General features: G+C 41.5%; 1 protein-coding gene across 9 annotated transcripts in view; it reads left to right on the forward strand.

Annotated features, from left to right (window-relative positions):
* The window catches only part of PAPSS2 (3'-phosphoadenosine 5'-phosphosulfate synthase 2), an 81,747-nt gene that overhangs the window by 29,175 nt on the left and 30,454 nt on the right, over window positions 1-22,118 (forward strand). For 6 of the 9 annotated variants that reach the window (XM_061162108.1, XM_061162109.1, XM_061162112.1 and 3 more), the window contains one exon: window positions 19,977-20,094. In XM_061162108.1, the coding sequence (XP_061018091.1) occupies window positions 19,977-20,094 (118 nt within the window). Of the gene's footprint in view, window positions 1-3,746; window positions 3,800-19,976; window positions 20,095-22,118 lie in introns of those variants that run through there. The other 3 variants (XR_009696102.1, XM_061162106.1, XM_061162107.1) reach the window with 1 other exon arrangement.

Consider the following 22,118-nt stretch of genomic DNA (forward strand, 5'->3'; position numbering starts at 1 on the left):
CTAGCCTGGGCTGGTGATCTGTTTCACCCTAGATAATAGACATGTTTCGATGCTGTTCTCTTGAAACATCCCACCCTCACCTTCTCCCACAGAGTCCAAAATTCTGTTCTGTACATCTGTGTCTCTTTTTCTGTTTTGCATATAGGGTTATCGTTACCATCTTTCTAAATTCCATATATATGTGTTAGTATACTGTATTGGTCTTTATCTTTCTGGCTTACTTCACTCTGTATAATGGGCTCCACTTTCATCCATCTCATTAGAACTGGGAATCCAGACTTTTAAGCCATCCTTTCCTACTGGTTGAACCAAAGAAGAAGGGCATTCCTTTGGAAATACTTTATAAAGAGAGAATTTTAAAATGGAGTATTGAAAAAAGAATGAGACACAGAGATAAATATCTTCAGTGTTCAGATGGCTTATGTATATAATAAAGGCAAGGCTAGAACTTTTTTCTGAGATGTAAACTACTAGTAGTGTGGCAGATAAAATACAAGATGTCCAGTTAAATTTGAACTTTAGATAAACAACACATAATTTTTAGTACAGCCATAGCCAAAATATTGCATACTATGTTTTTATTTGTCAAACCTGGCAACTCACACAAGGTTTTCAATATGGTTTCAGCACAATTTCAATCAATTAATATTTTCTGAGTGCTTTCTGCATAGTGGTTAAGTTCAGAGGCAGCCTGAGGCGGGTCTTGTGTGTGTCTTTTACCATTGTACCCACAGCTCCTAGCACAGCTTTTGGCATATAGCTGGTGCTCAGTGAACATTTTTTTAAAAAATTAATCAAAAGAATAACATAAACTCTAGAATATGATGAATTTATGACACACATAACCTAGGTAGGAATACAAACACACATATAACAAGATAATATGACTTTGTTGTTGTGGTTCAGTCTTGTTGTGGTTAAGACTTGTCCAGCTCCTTGTGACCCCATGAACTGCAGCAACCCAGGCTCCACCCAGATTCTGAATATATAAAGGTTTAATCCTACTTCAAAAAGAAGTGATAACTGAACAGGATATTGAACAATAGTCTTATCTGAATTTGATGCAATCTTAATTATCTGATTTAAAGCCACTCTATTGGCATATTACTGAAACAACCCTTTGTTTTCTCCCTTGCTTGAAGTTATACTTACATTCAATTGCACCAGTTGCATCCAAGCAGTAAAATGGGAGAAAAGTTGAAGTTCCAACTGAAAGGTTGAGAAATTTAACTACACTAAAAAAAAAAAAAGTATGACAAGCAACACCATAAACAAAGTTATAAGTAACATGATTTATAAAGTCAAAGTACAAAGAATCAATGGGAAGATTACCTAATATATAAAGAGTTTCTATAAATTAATGAGAAAAAGACCAACAATGCACTAGAAAAATGGAGAAAGCATAAAATTTGAAGAATAAAGAAGATCCAAAAAGCCCTAAACATAGTAAAAGGTCTACAATCATGTGTAGTAATTGAAATTCAAACTAAAATCATATTGAAATACCATTTTTGTCTATCAAATTGGAAGAAATACAAAAGTTTTGATAATGCACTCTGTGGCAATGCCATGGGGAACCTGAAACTCCCATGTATTGCTGGTGAAAGTACTGGTAAAATCTTCTGTGGATAGCAATTTGATTTTGTGGATCAATATAAAAAATGCCCATACTGATTGACCTAGTAATCTCATTTCTAAGAATTAATCTCTTAGACATATGTTCACATGTGAGAAATCAAGGTAATTAATTGTTGCGTTGTTTGCAGTAGTAAAAGTTTGGAAGCCTTTGAAATGTCTGTCAAAAGGGAACTAGTTAAATAAACTATGGTATATCCATACAGTAAAACAATTTCCAGGAATAAAATGAATAAGAAATCTCTCTGTATTGATGTGGAAACATTTGCCAACATAGACCAGCAAGGTCTATGTGTCATAGAGTGGAAAGGTGGGTTAAACAAATAGTATATACACATTTTAAAATTTACTTCTACTTGCATACGGAAACTGACAGGAGGTCTTGCCTGGTGGTCCAGTGGTTGAGACTTTGACCTTTCACTGCAAGGGGTGTGGGTTTGATCCCTGGTCCTGGAACTAAGATCCTGTATGTGGCATGATGCAGTCAAAAAAAAAAAAAAAAAAAAAAAAAAAATTCAAGAAACTGTATATATAAGAAACTAATAAAAGTGGATACCTGTTTGCAGAGGTAGGGAAAGTGGAGATGGGGCACATGAGTGATGGGGGTGAAAGCAAGACTCTTCCGTATATCTTTTGTGTATACATATATGTTAATATTTAAGGTTTGTGAGTTATATAGATATTAATTATTCAACAACTAGATAGTAAAAAAGAGAATGGTTTGTGTATCAGCCCAGAAGCAGAAGACAGCTTAAACTCTGAGGGGAACTTCAGGGATTCAGACTGACAGGTGTGTAGAATATGAAAGTAAAGAGTGTGAGAGATGAGAGGAAACCTGGGAGCCGGCCTGACGCTTAACTAGGTCATAGGTCAGAGCTGGCAGGAGGCAAGGAGTCAAATCAGGCAGGCAAAGGTGATTTCTGAGAAGTTTTAGAACAAATAGACTCTCTTCAGAGGAGGGAGCCAAGGAATGGATTTGGGCAAGGGCCCAGGTGATCTCTAGGAGCCAGATCTAAGTAGAAAGGAGTCAGGGTCAGGAAAGTATGTCGTGAGATAAGCAAGATACACATTATCTAGAGTCCAGACTATACACTCTAGGGGGTGTGTGTGTGTGTGTGTGTGTGTGTCTGTGTCTGTGTCTGTGTCTGTGTCTGTGTGTGTAGGGGCAGGGAAGGCTTCTGTTAGGCAGCATTTGTGTGTTTTATTGTTCTGTCAGTCAGCTCCAAACACATCTTTATCAAGAAGCTATGGTAACTTCTGACAGCTTATTTGCCTGCTATGGTCTTATTTCTAAACTGAGCTTTTACAATCCCCAAAGACCGCTCAATTTGGAGTAAGAAGACTTGGATTTGAGACCCTAAACGACCAGATCTATGACCTTGGGTAAAACACTTAACATCTTTGAACCTCAGTTTTGCTGTCTGTGAAATAGACATGAAACAAACCATACACTGCTGTGTTTTGTGAAGCTCACTGCAGCTTTAGAAATTCTGAAGTTGCTAGGACAGGTGAGGGAGTGAACACTATTTTTGTCTCTGCTTACTTAGTAGACACAGCTGCTCATTCTGCACATAAATGGGATGGCCACACACTGTTTGCTCAGTGCTGACTTAGAAATAGCAGGGTACAAGGAGCTTTCACAGCTGGACAATAAAGGAGAATGCCTTTAACAATATTGCTTAACTCCTTTAAACAATAAAGGACTTTTGCAGGAAATCAGATTTCCTTCTACACTACCTGTTTCAGGGAAGACTGAACAGAGGGAAGCAGTCTTCAGAATTTTAACTATCATCATCCACTTCATCATTATTATTGTAATCATTCATTACCATGAGTAACAACTATTTGTCTCATTTTAGCTAACATTTAGTGAGGCCTTGACTACTGGCCAGGCCCCCATGCTGTTTTATGTACATTTCCTTATTTCATCCTCATATGACTTCCCTATGGCAACAACTATTATGAAAACTATTCTACAAAAGAAGGAATGGAGAGTTTAAGGAATTTGCTCAAGGGCACACAGCTGGCAGCCTTAAGAACCAGGATGCAGTACCAGTCACCCTGACGTGAAGCCCGCGCTCTTAACCTTTACACTATCTGTTTCTTTAAAGCAATGCAGTGGAGGAAGATGGGGTGGGGGCAAGAGCATCCGTCTTTCTGCATGGTGAGTTTTAATTCATGTTGTTAATTTGTCAGACAGTACTAACAGGTTTGGCTGCCTCCAAATCTGTAACTCAGCCAAGATTTTGAAAAAATGTGTGACATCTTTATCACCCAATCCTACCACTGGGGCATGCATGTTCTTCCAAGATTATCACAGCCCCTAGCCCTCTACCTTTGCCCATAATAGAACCTGAATAATGAATCAAATTTTATCAAATATCATGGGAATGAAAAATTAGTTTACATAAAAATACTGAACATTCCTTCAGTAAATTCTAAACTCCTCCATGATACATGCAGGTAGAGCAGGCTACCAAGTTCCCAATCAGTGAAGTAGATGGACATGGCAGCAAAGATACTTTGCTTATTTGCCATCCCCCACCCCCCACCCCTTACCTGCTGTTTTCCTTTCTGCAGTTTTAGTTTCCCGAAGTGAAGCATAGTGTGAAAATACTAAATGAAACATCCCAGAAATAAACAAGTTATAAGCTTTAAATTGTGTGCTGTTCTGAGTACAGCCTTCCCTGGTGCCTCAGACGATAAGGAATCTGCCTGCAATGCAGGAGACTCAGGTTCAATCCCTAGGTTGGGAAAATCCCCTGAAAAAGGAAATGGCAACCCACTTCAATATTCTTGCCTGGAAAATTCTATGGACAGGGGAGCCTGGTGGGCTACAGTGCGTGGGGTCACAAAGAGTCAAACGCAACTGAGCGACTACAGTATTGTAGAGTAGCACAGGGAATTCTCACATTGTCCTGTTCCATCCTGTACGGGACATGAATTATTCCTTCATCCAGCATGTCCACGCTGTATATAAGCTACCTGCCTGTTAGGAAGAAAAAGCTTAGTCTGTACCGGGTTCAGTATTATGTGATGTGTCAGGCATCTGCTGGGGGTCTTGGAATGTATTCCCCGCAGATAAGGGGAAACTACTATGACCACAATTAACATGAGTTCTCTAATATCGCTAGTGTTTCCTAGATGTGCCTGAGCATTAAAATCACCCGAGGCACTTTGAAAACAAAGTACAGGTTCCTGGGTCTGGGTAACCCAGACAAAATGAATCAGAATCTCTTGTAGAGAGTCCTGGGATTTGTTTTTAAAAAATCCTGTGCGTTTAACAAATGCCCTCTCACAGAGTCTTATGTCAGAGTCTTGAGTAAGTTTGGGAAATGAGCTATCAGTAGAAACAGGATACTGTGGGGTCAGAGGAAGAAGCTAAGTCTGTCTGTGGGTGGGGAGATTAGTCAAAGCCTCAGAGCAATGTTTATGCCACACCTTCATGAGTAAGTAAGCAGACAGGTTGAGAGAAGGGCACTCCAAACATGGAGAATATGGGTGAAAGCGCAGAAGCACAGGGGAAAAAATGGTTGTTCTGGGGTTTGTGTGACTGGAGTTCATGGAGTTCAAGGCCACAGAGGGCAGTAGGTAAAAGCAGGTCATGGCCCAAAGTGAGGCCTATGTACTTTAACACAGAAGCCAAAGGATTTAAGCAAGAGAATTTTACTGTGGAGGCAAAGGAGAGGATAACTTGATGAGGAAAGAGGTGAGGGGTCCAGTTTGAAGACTGTCAGGAACGTTCTCATGAGTGATTAGCTAATAACAGGCGGTAAGTGCTTAGTCATTTAGTTGTGTCCAACTCTTTGAGACCCCATGAACTGTAACCTGTCAGGCTCCCCTGTCCATGGGATTCTCCAGGCAAGAATACTGGAGTGTTTACCCATTCCCTTCTCCAGGGCATCTTCCCAATCCAGGGATCAAACCTGGATCTCCTGCACTGCAGGCAGATTCTTTACTGTCTTTGCCACCAGGGAAGCTCAACCATAGTGAGGTGATTTGAGAGGTATTTCTTAACTAAAGTTGACAGGACTCAGTGATATATTGATTTATGTTTTAAATGAGGGAGGGAGCAGTAGGATGTCTCCTAGCTTAAATAATAGAAGTGTGGGCCATTACAAGTGATGAGAAATATGGGAAAAGGAGTAAGGGGGCAATGACAAGAAAATGAATTCTTGATGATGCTGAGTTTCAGTGGCTCTGGGGGACCGTACCTGCTAAGCACTTAATATTTGAAGATAGAGATTTTGCATAGCATTTTGATAGTAAACAAAGCCTTGGGAACAGATAAGAGTCACTGAGGAATGTACAGGGGAAGAGCAGAACCCCAGCATTTAAAAGGACATGAGGACTGTGTGAAGGAGCCTGTGGAGAGAAGTGAGAAGGCAGAAAGTCACAGGAATAGAATGATATCCTGAAAGTTAAGGAAAGAGAGAATTTTCCAGAAAAGAGTGGTCATGGGGATAAAACAAAAGGGAAACATTGTTTTAGGGATTCTTGGCTGCTCTGTTTCTGTTCCCAATGCCTTGAGTTGGCAGCTTTTGTGCAGCTTCTACATGGATGTCTAATCCAAGAATTGAGTATGTAACTGGCCGGGTGTTTTGTATAGCTGCTTGAAGAATAGGCAGTGTGTTGAGGGTATGGAGACATTGTTCCATGTAGGATGGGCTGAACGAGAAAAGGTGCGAAGCCAGAACGAGCTGTATGTTCAGGAAACCGTGAGACCTCCTGTTCAGAGCAGAAGTTCTGCAGCTCAGAGTAGCAACCATGATTGAAAAGGTCACTGAAGCCTGCAAATGGGGGCCTAAATTCCAATCTAAGAATCAGGACTTTATTCTGTGGAAGGATTTTATTCAATGTGGAGCCATTGAAAGCTCTGAATATAAAAGTAACATGATTAAAGGATATTTTAGAAAATTCATCTGATTGTTGGAAGAGGAAGTGAGAGAACTAAAAATTATTAAAGGAGTTCTGAGCCAAGGGGTGGATGTGATGGATGCTTTGTGACCCTGGGGAGATCAGATTCTTTACAGCCCTGGGGAGATCAGAAAGAGCAAGATTCACAAGCAACTGTGGCAAGGAGTAAGGTCTGAAAAGCAGGGCCATTTATTCACAGAGAGATTTATTCACAGCAGTGGAGGGTAGTTCAGCAAAGAGGGGACTCCAGATCATGGTCAAGAAGACAAGCAAAGGTCAGATCTGGAGAAGGAGGTCATAGCATCTGGAGGTCTGGGGACTGAAATGTGATTCTATTTGAGCAGTGAGCCAGGAGGACCCGGAACAAGTTCTATTGGAGAGAATGACACCAATGAGGCCATTGGTTCTGGACCAAAACTGAAGACCATATGGAGACCTACTCACCATGTAATATGGAAATAGGCCTGAGCACTAAAGTGGTCATGCTGAGTCATGCTAAGAGTCTAAGTCAGGGTGTTAACAGTAGAAACTGGAAGAAACATCCTTATATGAGAGATACTATGAAGAAAAACAGGACTTGTGGATGGATGGTGCTTAATTAGAGAGGAATGAGAGCAGTGGCTCCTTTAAGCCTTGAGTCATTTTAAGAACAAGTCACGTTCCAAAGATTAACTGGGAGATGAGTTATGTAGGCCTTAGAAAAGTTTCATCCTTAAGAACGTTTCTTCATCATGATTTTTTTTTTTTTATATCAGTCTAATGTATTAGTCTAATACTGCTACCCCTAGTATAACCATGGGATCTAAACGTCCCCTGGCCTCATGCACCATCTTTCAACTTGCTTCTCACTACTGGTGTAAGCTGTTCCCCTCCAACTAGCTGAAGGAGGCTTTTTGGTCCACATGTGAAGATTTGTGAGCATCTATGGGTGTGGGACTCCCCTACCCTGGAGGTCCTGAAAAGGAACTCCACACACATACATCTCCAAATTTCAGCCTCGTATTTTTCCAACCTGGGTACACTCTAGGACTGTATGCAATTTCAGGATTCTTCGATCCAAAAATATTAACTCTTACATTGCAATAAACTTCATCTAATAGCTTCTCTTCCACTTTCCTGTTTCTGAAGCAAAAAACGTAGCCTTTTGAAGGTTTTTGTTTTTTTTTTTTCCCCTCCCCTAAGGAGTTTCAGATCTCCTTTTTTCTCCTCCTTTTTCTTTATTTATTCTCCTCCCTCCATATGGAAAATGAAGGGCTATGTGTGTCATAACAGGAGGTTTGGAGACATAAGCAGGGCTGAAAGAAAATTAATTCGCCTCCATTTTGGAGGGACAAAAGGAGTTCAGAAGAGAGAGAACTGCTAGATTTCATCAGTTTCCTCTAAAACCAAAATCTTACTTGTAATATTTTAGAATTTCCCCATAAACCATGTGGGTATGTCACAACTTGTTATCTATGTATTTAACTCATCAATGTCTTATCTATTTTTCTTTCTGTCCTTCCTCTTTACTCCTTGATGTGCTTATAAAAGGATTTCTCAAAAGCTCCAAGTAATTTTAATACTTAAATTAGAAGTAAAATACTAAGAATCGGTGATTTTTTCAGAAATACGATCAGGACAGATAAAGAATCCAGCAATGCAGAGGCTAAGGTGATTATGAAATGTACAGGTTTTCACAGTTTTTTATTGCCAAATCTTGTAAAAATGCACTCTTTTAAGAAATAGATTTCTTTTTTAAGAACAATTTTAGATTTACAGAAAAAATTGAGAAGATGATAGAGTTCCCAAATACCCTGCCCTTAGGTTACCCTACTATTAACTTTTACTTTAGTGTGGTACGTTTGTTTCAGTTAAGGGACTGAAAACACATTATCATTAACTGAAGTCCATGCTTTTTTTCTTTTTTCAGACTTCCTTAATTTTTACCAAATAATTTTTCTGTTCCAGGATCCCATCCCACATTAAATTTAGTTGTGAAGTCTCCATAAGCTCCCCTTGACAGTGACAGCTTCTCAAACTGTCCTTGTTTCTGATAACCATCACAGTCTTCAGGAGTGCTGATCAGGTATTTGGTAGAATGCTTGGATTTTGCCCAGTGTTTTTCTCATGTGAAGGGGAAGTGACCCCACCTGGTTGTTCTGTCAAACGTGAATGTCAGGCCATGGCAGGGATCCTGCTGGTCTGCCCAGTGTGCGCTTGACAACTTCTAACAGTTGGACCCAGGGCTTCCCAGATGGCGGAGTGATATCCGCCTGCCAGTGCAGGAGACACGGGTTCAATCCCCGGTCGGGAAGATCCCCTGGAGAAGGGAATGGCAACCCACTCCAGTATTCTTGCCTGGGAAATTCCAAGGACAGAGGGCCACAGTGGCGGGCCATAGTCCATAGGATCGCAAAGAGTCGGACACAACTGAGCACGCACGCAAGCTATTGAACCTGTAATGGTGCAGGCCGGGCCTCACGGCGTCGAGAGGGCATGGAGAGGCCGGCAAGGGGACGGAGCTGGCATCCTGGCACGTGGGTTCACTGGGTTCATTGCACCGCGGTGGGCGCGCTGCCAGCTCCCGGACTCCAAAGGAGCCCCTCTTCCCGTCGCGGGTAGTGAAGTCTAGTCCTGCACAGCATGGAACCCAGACCCAGAGGGCGCCAGGGAGCTGGGCGCCAGTGTTTCCGAGCTGCAGAAGAGGCTGAGACCTGCAGATGGTGACTGCAGCCATGAAATTAAAAGACGCTTACTCCTTGGAAGGAAAGTTATGACCAACCTAGATAGCATATTAAAAAGCAGAGACATTACTTTGCCAACAAAGGTCCGTCTGGTCAAGGCTATGGTTTTTCCAGTAGCCACGTATGGATGTGAGAGTTGGACTGTGAAGAAAGCTGAGCCCTGAAAAATTGATGCTTTTGAACTGTGATGTTGGAGAAGACTCCTGAGAGTCCCTTGGACTGCAAGGAGATCCAACCAGTCCATCCTGAAGGAGATCAGTCCTGGGTGTTCATTGGAAGGACTGATGCTGAAGCTGAAACTCCAATACTTTGGCTACCTCATGCGAAGAGTTGACTCATTGGAAAAGACCCTAATGGGAGGGATTGGGGGCAGGAGGAGAAGGGGACAACAGAGGATGAGATGGCTGGATGGCATCACCGACTCGATGGACATGAGTTTGAGTAAAGTCCGGGAGTTGGTGATGGACAGGGAGGCCTGGCGTGCTGCGATTCATGGGGTCACAAAGAGTCAGACATGACTGAGCGACTGAACTGAACTGGGAGCGAGTGTGACACAGGGAGGCGGTTGGAGACCGGAGTCTGAGGAAGAGCCAGATGGCCCTGCAAGCGAGCGCCTTTAGGGGCTGCAGTCAAAGGAAAATCAGGCTGACTCAGGGGCACGTGAGCAGAAGTAAGACCTAAAGCACAGAGCATGTTACGTTCTTGCAGTCACTGGTGTATTAGAGGAGTGGAAAGATTCTGTGACTATACACAGAGAGCTGGTTCAAAAAGTGGAAGATGGTGTCAGAGTTCTCCAGGATCATAAACTTGTGCCTGCAGAGTATCTAGAAAAGCCAAAGCTGAGCTGTTCCCCAACCACTGGAAGCTCATAGTCTCTTTCCTTCCCTACCAGATGAGACGCCACCTCTTAACTGCTGCACAGACTCTGGGTTTCCATCTAGCTGTAGCCTTCCAGGCTTCTCTGTTCATGGGATTTCCCAGGCAAGCATACCTGAGTGGGTTGCCATTCCCTTCTCCAGGGGATCTTCCCCACCCAGGGATGGAACCCGAATACTCTTGCATTGCAGGCAGATTCTTTACTGCAGGAGCTAGGGAAGCCCATCTAGCTGTTAGATGCCCTGAATCAAGAGGACCTCTATCTTCACCATACCATCTCCCAAGGGGAGGGGTTTCTTTATTTTCTTTTACAAACATCAAATGATGCTTGCAGATTGTCTGAACTTGCCATCCAGAATTTCAAAAAAAAAAAAAAAAGTGAGTTTCTCAGATGATTTGAAAAAATTATGTAAAATCTTTTAATAAACAAAGCCATGTGTGGTTGTTTTTTTTTTTTTTTTTTTTAAGAAACTTGGAACTATACCCTCTCCTTGTACTTTTTTGTACAACAACTTTTGGTTGTCTTTTTTTTTTTTTGCATACAGATTCTTGTCATTTGACCTCAGTCTGTGGTTTTATTTCACAATGATGGCTTCTAAAAGTCAAACCAACCTAGTTGCAGGTTTATCTTCCCCTTAAGTTATTTTCTCATTCACAGCATTAACTTATTCAATAAATCCTTCAGTAGTGGGAACTGGTGAAAAGTGATCATTTTGGATCTTATAGGAATTTGATATACATTCTTCTTTTATGGGGCCAAATTTTAATTTATAAATTTCAGATTTGGATCATTTCTATATTGCCCAGTGACTGTTTTTGACAAATGATTTAGTTTGGTCTTTTCAGAAATTTGCCTTCATTTTCACAACTGGTCGTTTGTCATTGGCTATGTGATATGGATATTTCCCTTGTAATTCAAGAGTAGTTTAACACAAAGTATAACCCTATGGAGTTAGTGATTTCATATCATCTCAGGATGGTAAGAAGGAAATGGCAACCCACTCCAGTACTCTTGCCTAGAAAATCCCATGGACGGAGGACCCTGCTGCAGGCTACTGTCCATGGGGTTGCAAGAGTTGAACATGACTGAGTGACTTCACTTCACTTCAGGATGGTATGAATTGTGGAAACTATATTCCTAGAATTGGATTTAATGTGCTCAGATGTCTAATCCTATCATCCATGATCTCTCTTTAGACAGAATAATTTAGAAAGATATTATCCTCAATATTGGAGAAGGAAATGGCAACCCACTCCAGTATTCTCGCCTGGGAACGCCTATGGACAAAGGAGCATAGCAGGGCTACAGTCTATGGGTTCACAAAAGAGTTGGGCACAACTGAGCAACTTAACAACTTAACAACAGTCTTTAATATAAACTCCTTTTGAAAACATGTTTTCAGCTTTGAATTTAGTGACATTTTTTCAGTTAAAACTTCCTTATCTACCAATAACCACAGGACTGGAGCTGAACCTTAAATGTCATATGGGTAGTGATTGCACTGAAGTTGAGTTAGATGGCCTTCATGATTTTCAGCTGTTTACAGATCTTAGACCAAGATTGTTGGGGCACCTTTTTCTGGGAGCTTCCCACAAGGGAGTCAGCTGACTTAGACTCTGCCTTGTAAATAGAATGTATAGAAGAGTGAACAGAGATTCCCACTTGTGATATGAACTTCCAAAAGCCACAGTTATCTTCCCTATGGGCATTTTTCCTCTGCATGAAATAATGGTATGCCAAAAACAACCATCACTCCAGATCAAGTGAAATAGATGGTACGTTAAAGTTTATCTGTTAGAGTGCAGTGTACTTTATTATATATTTTAGGGAGACTTGTTTCAAACATTTAGTTTCTTAATTTTGATTTTGTCTGTTTATTGTTGGTTGTAATGTACCTTGTAACTCAGTTATACAGGTCTGTTAGCCTTTGAGCATCAAACCATTTAGTTTTACCATTTTCTGGTTGAGAAATCCCTTATAGTTAAAAATATATTTATTTCCAAGTTCAATGTGGAAAACCCAGGATGTACAGATAAGAAGAAATATAATTACTTAGAATTACCTGACCCTCAATGAAAGAGACAGAAGAGACGTGAGTTCAATCCCTAGATTGGGTAGATCCCCTGGAGTAGGAACTGGCAACCCACTCTGATATTTTTGCCTGGAAAAATTCCATGGACAGAGAAGCCTGGAAGGCTATAGACCATGGAGTCGCAAAGAGTTGGACATGACTGAGCACAACAGAATTTGACAATTATGCTTAGCATTTCCAGATTTTTTTCTTTGTAGCCCTCTACATATAGATACATATATCTTGTTTTTTTCCTTAAAATGTTCATATTTATTTTTTAAAACTTTTTATCCCAAAGAGACAAACACACAAATATGGTAAGTAACTTACAATGTGAAAAAATACGTATTCTTACTAGTAACTAAATAGGTACAAAGTAATCTGGGGGGGGAATATTAAAATTAAAATATTAAAATTAAAAACATAACAAATCAGTTGGAATATTTAAAAACAGGTATACCATGTAGCCTGACAACTTGACTTTATCTTACTAGAAAACGAACTGGCAGTACATAATGAGACTTATGAAATAGTTCACAACTCTTCATGCTCAGTTGTTTCACTTTGGGTTATAGACCCAAAGGAAATACTCTGAAAGGAAAGAAACATAAATAAATATCTGTAATTGTAAATCATTTGAAGCTACTCAGGTTAAGTGATGAAAATGGTGTAAGAATAATCTTTTGATTGTTTACATTTTTTATGTAGTATCAAAAGCCATAATGGACATGATCTCTTTTAGTCCTCAGTGAGGAAGCTGTGCAGAGAAAGAAATGGCAACCCACTCCAGTATTCTTGCCCGGGGAATCCCGTGGAGAGAGGAGCCTGGTGGGCTGCAGTCCATAGGGTCACACAGAGTCGGACAGGACTGAAGCGACTTAGCATGCATGCATGCATTGGAGAAGGAAATGGTAACCCACTCCAGTGTTCTTGCCTGGAGAATCCCAGGGACAGAGGAGCCTGGTGGGCTGCCGTCTGTGGGGTCGCACAGAGTCGGACACGACTGAAGCGACTTAGCAGCAGCAGAGGAAGCTATGACACGGGGGTCACACAGCTGGGACCTGGAAACGAGGGAGTTCTGTCAGGGCAGAGTAAGACCTACACTGAGAGCTGGAAAGCCTGGCCGAGCATCCTGCGCCTTCCGGGTGTGGGACTTCAGCTAGTAGTTTGAGGATCTATCAATGGGTCACAACGCCCAGCCTCCGCAGCTCCCAGGCTTTGAGCAATAAGTGAAATAATGCCTGGGGATGCTCCTACCATGAGCCTGAGAGGGCACTTACTGAGATCACTGCTTTCTGCAACTGAATCTTTAAATGAATCTTCAGACTGCACATTGAAGTCAGAGAGGTTTGGAGCACTTTTAATCAGCAAGAGAGCAATGAAACCATAGCTCAGTAGCTGTGAGGGCCAAGTTCAAAGGCGACAGTGGTGTTGTCTTTAGAGAAGTAAAGTGGATTTGCGTGAGCTTTGTGGGAGGCAGTAGGGTGTAGAGGGAATTCAAATCCACTTACTTGTTTTTGACTGAAGACATTATGCACATGCCAAAAAACCTTTGAGCATTGAGAAACTCACAACCTGGCATGTGGTTTCCAGCTTCCTCATTCCTCCAGCGTCCTCTCTTGCATAATCCTGCTCACTGTGACACAGGCTGGAACTTGGCTCCCGGGATGCCCTGCCCTCCATCAAATCATCTGAAGTCCTTTCCCTGTGTATCTACTTTTCTTCCAGTTGTGAAAAACCAAGGCTGATGCAGTCTGCCATGACCCGGAACCCCGAATTCCAGACACTCCTTCCTACTTACTCCTCTTTCAGCATTGCCAATGGGAGTGAGGGGTGGACCTGGCAGAGACACGCTCTGCAACCCTGGGCTGGGAGATAAAGTCCCAACTCAATAGCTCATGAGGCTGACTGGGGCAAAGGCCATTTTAGTGCTGATGACAAAGGTTTCATGACAGAGACAGCCACCAGAAGAGCAGTCAATTTTGGGGAGAATGAGGAGGCATCAAACCGATGCATGTCAAAGTGGCATATTACTGGCTGGGCTTTGGGCAAGAGAAAATGGTACCTGGAATAGCAGCAACATCCTCGTGTGCATGTGTGTATGTCTGTGTGTGATGTTTCAGCCCTACAAAGTGTTCTGCTAGCCATTGTCTGACTTGATCATGAGCTCCACAACCCCTAGACTTGACTTAGAGTGGGACTAAGCCTTAGAACACTCCTAAATCTGGGTGACTTCAGCCTCAAACTACCGTGCTGTGTCCAGAGTAGATTAATGCCACCGTTGCCTCACCAGCCTCAACATATCACCGTGTCCTATGTTTTCTTTGGTACTTTATATGGACAATTATTTAATCCTTTCAGCAGCCCTACAAGGAAGCTATTCTGAATCCCATTTTACAGTACAGGAAACGGAGGTTCAACAATGTTCATCAGTTGCCCAGGGTCACTGAGCAAGTAGGTTATGAAGACGGTTTCAAACCCATATTTGCTTGACTCCAAAATCCATTCTCTGTGACTCCTGTGCATGCTGGAGGGTGTTTTTCTGTTTCAGTGACCTGGAAGAAGGTAGGGATTTTTGCCTTTTTTTCCCTGCCTTAGGAGTCCAGAATAGAAGTATGCCACCAACTTTGTGGTTTCTGGGCCACTTCCTGCTAAGTGACAGTGTTAGGTGAGTTGCGGGGCAGAGGGAAGCAAGCATTTTTTTCTTTAACATGTGCTTTGCTTTCCATAGAGAGAATCCTTTTTCTGGCAGCCACTTTCTTTTCAAAGCTTAGAACACCATATGCTCTCAAGAAGGGAGGAAACGTTTCATTCAACAAGGAAAAATTTTCAGCTGCCCTGCCCCTCTGCAGTTCAAATAGTCTTCAAAACATCTGTTTTTATTTTATTTGTTTGTCTTTTGGAGAAAATCAAGAGTAAATTTGAGGTTAATAAGAAGCAAGATATCTTCCTGGAACAAACACCCCGCCCCCCCCAACTCCCGGTACCTGGCAATCTGAAAAGATTTTGTTTGTTTGTTTGAAACATTGTTGGAGTAATAGAAAATCTTTGTTCGAAACATTGTTGGAGCAATAGAAAATCTGGACAAACACCCATGATTAAAATGCAGTTAATAAGAACCATAAGTTCAGAGGTTAACTATTATATACCATAAGAGAACAGATCCTTCCAGTGGACTCTGATGTTTTTGAAAACCAAGCACTTGTTGGGGAAGCAATTAATAAGATCATAACAAAGTTTCCATAAAAGACTAACATAGCCTGGAGTTTATTCTGGATCTCAGCCTGTAGGCAGAGGGAACCACTAAAAGACAGAAATTTTAAAAAAAATCTCTGTGGACAAATTAAGGTCTGGTGGGCATTCACATGCACAGGTGGACAGGAGCCCTTTAGGTCAAACATACTGTGATGGGATCAGAGCCCTTTTCTACAAATGCAGCAGAGTTGAACAGTATTATTCCACCATCTGACTCTTATTAGGTATTTTCTTATTTGGTTACTTTAAAAAAAAAAAAAAAAAAAAAGCTCTTTTTTGGGACGTCCCTGGTGATCCAGTGGTGAGACTTCGTCTTCCGGTACAGGGGGTGTGGGCTCGACACCTGGACTGGGAGCTAGGATCCATGCGTCATGGCCAAATAACCAAAACAGAAAAAAAAAAAAAAACAGAAGCAATACTGTAGCAAATTCAATTAAGGCTTTAAAAAAGGTTCACATTTTAAAAAAATCTTTAAAATGGCTCTTTTTTGCATGTGGTAAAATTTACATGTAACAAAATACCCATCTTAAGGGTATATTCTGTGAGTTCTGGCAAATGCGAACACCTGTGTACCTCAAACCCTTATTAAGATGTACACCATGGCCATCACCCAGAGGCAACTCTTGTTCTGATTTTGACGAATTAGTTTTCACTGATGGGGGATGTCATATAAATAGAATCACATGTAGTGTTGTTGTGTGAGATTTCTTTGACTCAGCAAAATATTTTCATTTATTATCATTTTTTTATTGCTGACTAGTATTCCATTAGAAGAGTATTCTACAATTTGGGAGTTTTGTTTTTTTATTGTTACCTATTTTCCTGTGGATGGACATTAGGTTATTTCCAGTTTTTGTCCCAAAAAGTCACTAATCTTATTCTTTGTATAAGTCTTTTTGTGGGTAGAAGTTTTCATTTCTCTTGAGTATTTAATAGCTGTGAATGCAACTGCTGAGTTATAGGGGATGGTAAATGTTTAGTTTTATAAGGAACTTAAAGGTTTTTTTTTTCTTTTTTCTGAGATGGTTGGATCACTTTATACCTCCACTACCAACATATGAGAACATATCCTTGTTGACATTAGATGTTATCAGTAGTACCTCATTTTGATTTTAATTTGCATTTCTCTCATGACTAATAGCATTGAGCGCCTTTTCATGTGCTTATGGTTCATCTGTGTATCTTCCTTTGTGAAGAGACTGTTCAAATCTTTTGCCCATTTTCCAAAAAGTGGGTTGTCTCTTTATTATTGAGTTGCAAATATTCTTTATGTATCCTCATGTCAGAGAACGGAGGGAACATGAAGTGCCCACTGAACTGAGAAGGCATCTTGAGACCAAAAGAATGAGGCAGGCAACTCCAAATAATCAATGGATCAGTTTATTATACGGCAACTTACAGGGTGGAATCAGGATTGAGTCAACAATGATCCAGAGGCATTCACAGCTGTACTCTGTGCCATTGAGGGGCCATTGGGTTAGTTTTATAGTTAACCTAGAATGTGGAGGTGGGCACTTGGAAATAGGACATGCATTTCTATGGTAAGATTTTTGAATGGGTAACTTTGTGTACATCAGGAATACGTCAGTGAAGGTTTTCATCATGTTTGGGGACTAATAAAGCATAGAGGTCACCTGGTTCTAATGATTCTTAAACAATATCTGTTAACTACAGTAAAGCCCTGAGGATAAAGAATCCATACACTACAGTACAGTCCTGGACAGGGTCAGCAGAAGAACAGGAGATACAATAAGGGCCCAAGATGTCTTCAATTATGCTAACAGTCATACACTTCATATAGTAGAGAAATATATATGTCTCAGACTGCCCCTCCTCCTCTGATGGGCCCAGTTACATGAATTTTTTTGTCTGTGTCTGTGTTCATGCTAAGTCACATCAGTCGTGTCTGACTCTTTTCGACCCCATGGACTGTAGCCCACCAGACTGTCTGTCCATGGGATTCTCTAGGCAAGAATACTGGACTGGGTACCCATTCCCTTCTCCAGGGGATCTTCCCAACTCAGGGATCGAACCCACATCTCTGGGTCTCCTGCATGTGGCAGGCAGGTTCTTTACCAGTAGTGCCAACTAGGAAGCCCCACGTTGCCAGGAATTCTGCTTCGTTTTTTTTTTACTGTATTCCCAGTATGGCCTCTGGCACTTAGTAGGAGTTCATTTACATGAACATTTACTGCGGAAAAAAATCAGCGAATGAACAGATGAATGGACTTTTGGGCCCAATATCCAGACACAGTGTTCTTAAATGTAATGACAGTGATTAATAAGGAAATGGAGGGAGAGAAAATCTTAATGTTATCCTTGAGTCATAAAGTGTACTTGACACAAAAGACTCAGGATACCTTCAGGGAATTTGTTCCCCCAGGGAAAAGACGGCTAGAATATCTCATGGAGTAGGCTCATTTGTACCCGTTTCTGAAGCCTCTCGTGCAAGCCAGCCCTGCTGCCTAGTGTGCTGCATTCTGCGACTGTGTCCCAACCCTTCCAATTCTTGGATTCCAACTGGGCTTGTGTGATGGATGATCAGAACCTCTCACCTTGGAGAGTTCTAGGTAACTTAAAACAGCTGATCCCGGCTTACAACACTTTCCCCTTGGCTGCTGCTGACACTGATAATGCCGTTTCCTGCCAACTGTTCCCTCTGCCGGGCTCTGTGCCTCACTAGTATGCCCACCTCTCCAGGTGTGCACTGTCTTTCTGGGCCCCTGAGGGCCAGCAGGGGGCTCCTTCCTCCTTGGTCTTGAAGTGGTTTTCCTGGTCCTAATCCACCTGTCTCCAGACTCTCCTGCTGGGGCTATCCCCTGAATGATCGTATCAGAATCCACATCTGTAGGGAACTTGGCCATTTACAAAGTATGTTCCCATCCATTATCTATGTGTGTGCATTAGTTGCTCAGTCATGTCTGACTCTGTGTGACCGAATAGTCTGTAACCTGTTGGACTCATCTGTCGATAGAAGTCTCCAGGCAAGAATACTGGAGTGGGTTGCCATTCTCTTCAGCAGGGGATCTTCCTGACCCAGGGATCAAATCTGGGTTTCCTGAATTGCAGGCAGATTCTTTACCGTCTGAGCCACCAGGGAAGCCTATTATCTATAGGAACCTCCAAATAGCCCTATTTGTATTTTCCTTGATTTCCCCCCTCCCCCACCCAAGGAAAACCATAAAGAGGTGATTTAATTTGCTCCAGAATATAAAAGTTGCTTATGTGACCCAGAGTTTTCTAAGACTCTCTGGGTCTTGTTCAAAGAATAGTGGAGCTTTTTTTTTTTTTTTTAGCTCTGATGGGTGTACATGTTCAGTGTTTAAAAGGCTTCATAGATTTTTATAGTTCAGCAACTTGGATTACATCTATCATTGTTGTTTAGTCATTAAGTTGTGCCCAACTGTGTGATTCAATGGACTACAACTACAGCACACCAGCCTTCTCTGTCCTTCACTATCTCCCCGAGTTTGCTCAGATTCACATCCACTGAGTTGGTGATACTATCTAACCATCTTATCCTCTGCCACCCCCTTCTCCTTTTGCCTTCAATCCTTCCCAGCATTGGATCTTTTCCAATGTCATTAGAAATGTAATTACCATATCAAGGACACATACAGGTGGTTCTCAACTTCTTAATTTTTATGTGACCATCATTATGAATTTCCCTGGCCCACCTCCTTTTCCCTCCTTGGATCACATATTCACATATTACTTTTTAAAATGTCCACTACAAACTGTATTTACTGACACATTTTACCTTTTTTATTCATCAGACATGTATACCTTCCAAAGTTTAGGGTCAGAATCAGATAATCTGTGCCCTCAATGGGACTGATTTTATTACGGCCAAAATAAAGACATTTGAGATTTGAGTTAGCCTCCAAGACTAATAACTGGTACATTTCCATTTCTACAGGGCTTTTTATAGATTAAAAAGTTCATGCACTGACCCTTGGGAAAGTGGAAGCAGATTTTAGTGCTTGTGAAAAACGAGTCCTATTTCAGGGAGAAACTCTCTAGTCACTGATGTCTATGTCTGGGTGGGAGAGGAATGGGTATAAGGGCCTTTAACCCTTCTCCGTGGCTCTCTAGAGAGTGAAGCTCAAGCAGCCTCACCCTAGTACTTCCTCAGCGGCTGGTGTATTTGGGCTGTTCATGCCCAGAGGACGTGGGAAGAACTTGCATTTATAGAGACAAAGATATTCTACTAACTATTGGCTAAAGGTAGACATTTTAAAATGGTCGTGGGACCAGAAGTTTTACATTGTATCAATAGTTGTCTCATTCAAATTATGCTTTCCAAGGGCTGTGATGGGTCTTCTAAAGGCAGTGTCTGTTTCTAAATCAGTAGAATTAATTAATGTCATTCTGTATGCCAGTTATAAAGGAGGAGTTTTAGTTAGGGAAGACTATATAGTCTGTTATTTTATTATATGTATACATATGAGATGTATTATTTTATTAATCGAATATTGTGCTTTCTCTTGTTTCATAGGAGAACCAGCAGAAATCCACCAATGTCGTGTATCAGGCCCATCACGTGAGCAGGAATAAGAGAGGGCAGGTGGTTGGAACACGGGGTGGTTTCCGAGGATGTACCGTATGGCTGACAGGTATGCTGTGTTGAGATCTAAATGTATTTTATTTTGACTAAAAATTGGTGGTAACACACAACTTTAAGGAAAATAATGTGGCATATTTTGTGTGTCATATATACATAGTCCATGTGTATTTTAACATTAGAAGGAGGCTGAGAGCTGTAGTAGAAAGCTTGGGTGTCAGTCATCAGGTCATAGAATGTCTCTAGTTCTCTGTTTCCACCTCTTTAACAGGAAAGGATGGATAAGTTGATTATGACATTCCCTTTCAGCTCTAAGGAATTCTGTAATCCTCAATTTCATGTCTAAACACATTTCAGTTCAGTTCAGTCACTCAGTCGTGTCTGACTCTTTGCGACCCCACGAACCACAGCACGCCAGGCCTCCCTGTCCATCACCAACTCCCAGAGTCCACCCAAACTCATGTCCATTGAGTCAGTGATGCCATCCAACCATCTCATCCTCTGTTGTCCCCTTCTCCTCCTGCCCTCAGTCTTTCCCAGCATCAGGGTCTTTTCAAATGAGTTGACTCTTCTCATCAGGTGGCCAAAATATTGGAGTTTCAGCTTCAACATCAGTCCTTCCAATGAACACCCAGGACTGATCTCCTTTAGGATGGACTGGTTGCATCTCCTCACAGTCCAAGGGACTCTCAAGAGTCCTCTCCAACACCACAGTTAAAAAGCATCAATTCTTCAGTGCTCAGCTTTCTTTATAGTCCAACTCTCACATCCATACATGACCACTGGAAAAACCATAGCCTTGACTAGACAGACTTTGTTGACAAAGTAATGTCTCTGTTTTTTAATATGCTGTCTAGGTTGGTCATAACTTTCCTTCCGAGGAGTAAGTGTCTTTTAATTTCATGGCTGCAATCACCATCTGCAGTGATTTTGGAGCCCCCAAAAATAAAGTCAGCCACTGTTTCTACTGTTTCCCCATCTATTTGCCATGAAGTGGTGGGACCGGATGCCATAATCTTAGCTTTCTGAATGTTGAGCTTTAAGCCAACTTTTTCACTCTCCTCTTTCACTTTCATCAAGAGGCCCTTTAGTTCTTCTTCACTTTCTGCCGTAAGAGTGGTATCATCTGCATATCAGAGGTTATTGATATTTCTCCCGGCAATCTTGATTCCAGCTTGTGCTTCATCCAGCCCAGCGTTTCTCATGATGTACTCTGCATATAAGTTAAAAAAGCAGGGTGGCAATATACAGCCTTGACGTACTCCTTTTCCTATTTGGAACCAGTCTGTTGTTCCATGTCCACTGGCAGTTAAAAATGAGGCTTTCCTAATTTGACATCAAGCATTTGGCTGTCCATTAGAGATGTTCTTTATTGTTTTCAGATGTTTTCACATTCTAGGAGGCTATTTTACTTATTTAAAACAATTAAAATCCAGGCAAGAAGAAAAACTCTATGTTTTCTATGTAGCTGAGGATGGTTCCTTTTGTATAAAATTAACTCATTCCCACCAAGGAGACCAAAAGAATCTTCTTTTACTTGTGTTTTTATAGCCCCAAAATGTCAAAGTTAAGGGTTAGTGACAGAACTGGAATTAGTCCTGGGCTGTTACCTTATTCTCTGAGTATAGGTAGAGGAAGCTGATGCCTGGAAATGCAGGTCTGACATAGGCTGGACTCAAAAGAAAAAAAAACCAGGTTCATTTTGTAGACGTAATATTTCACATGGAGATGAGCTTAGATGCAAAGATATGTTTATCCGGGTTATGAAATGAACTTATGTGTTACTGTCTGCTCACAAATGTGGATTTATTCTAACCTGAAGATAATTGTAAAAAACACAACAAGCAAGGACCTGCCTTGCGTCTTTTCTTGCTTTTTTGAGTCTCTCCTGTTCCTGTCTAAAGCAGCCTCATTCTTCTTTTTCAAGTTGTTTCCTAGTGCCTGCAGCACTTGTCCTTGGTTTCCTGGCTTCATCCATCCCTGGAACAGCAACTTTCCCACTTCCCAGGGTGAGGCCACATAGTGAGCATGGAGCCTGCTTTGTTCCAGAAGGCAGGTTCACTGGGCTCAATGCCT

This window comes from Dama dama, chromosome 15 (assembly GCF_033118175.1).
Source record: "Dama dama isolate Ldn47 chromosome 15, ASM3311817v1, whole genome shotgun sequence".
Classification (NCBI taxonomy): Eukaryota; Metazoa; Chordata; class Mammalia; order Artiodactyla; family Cervidae; genus Dama; species Dama dama.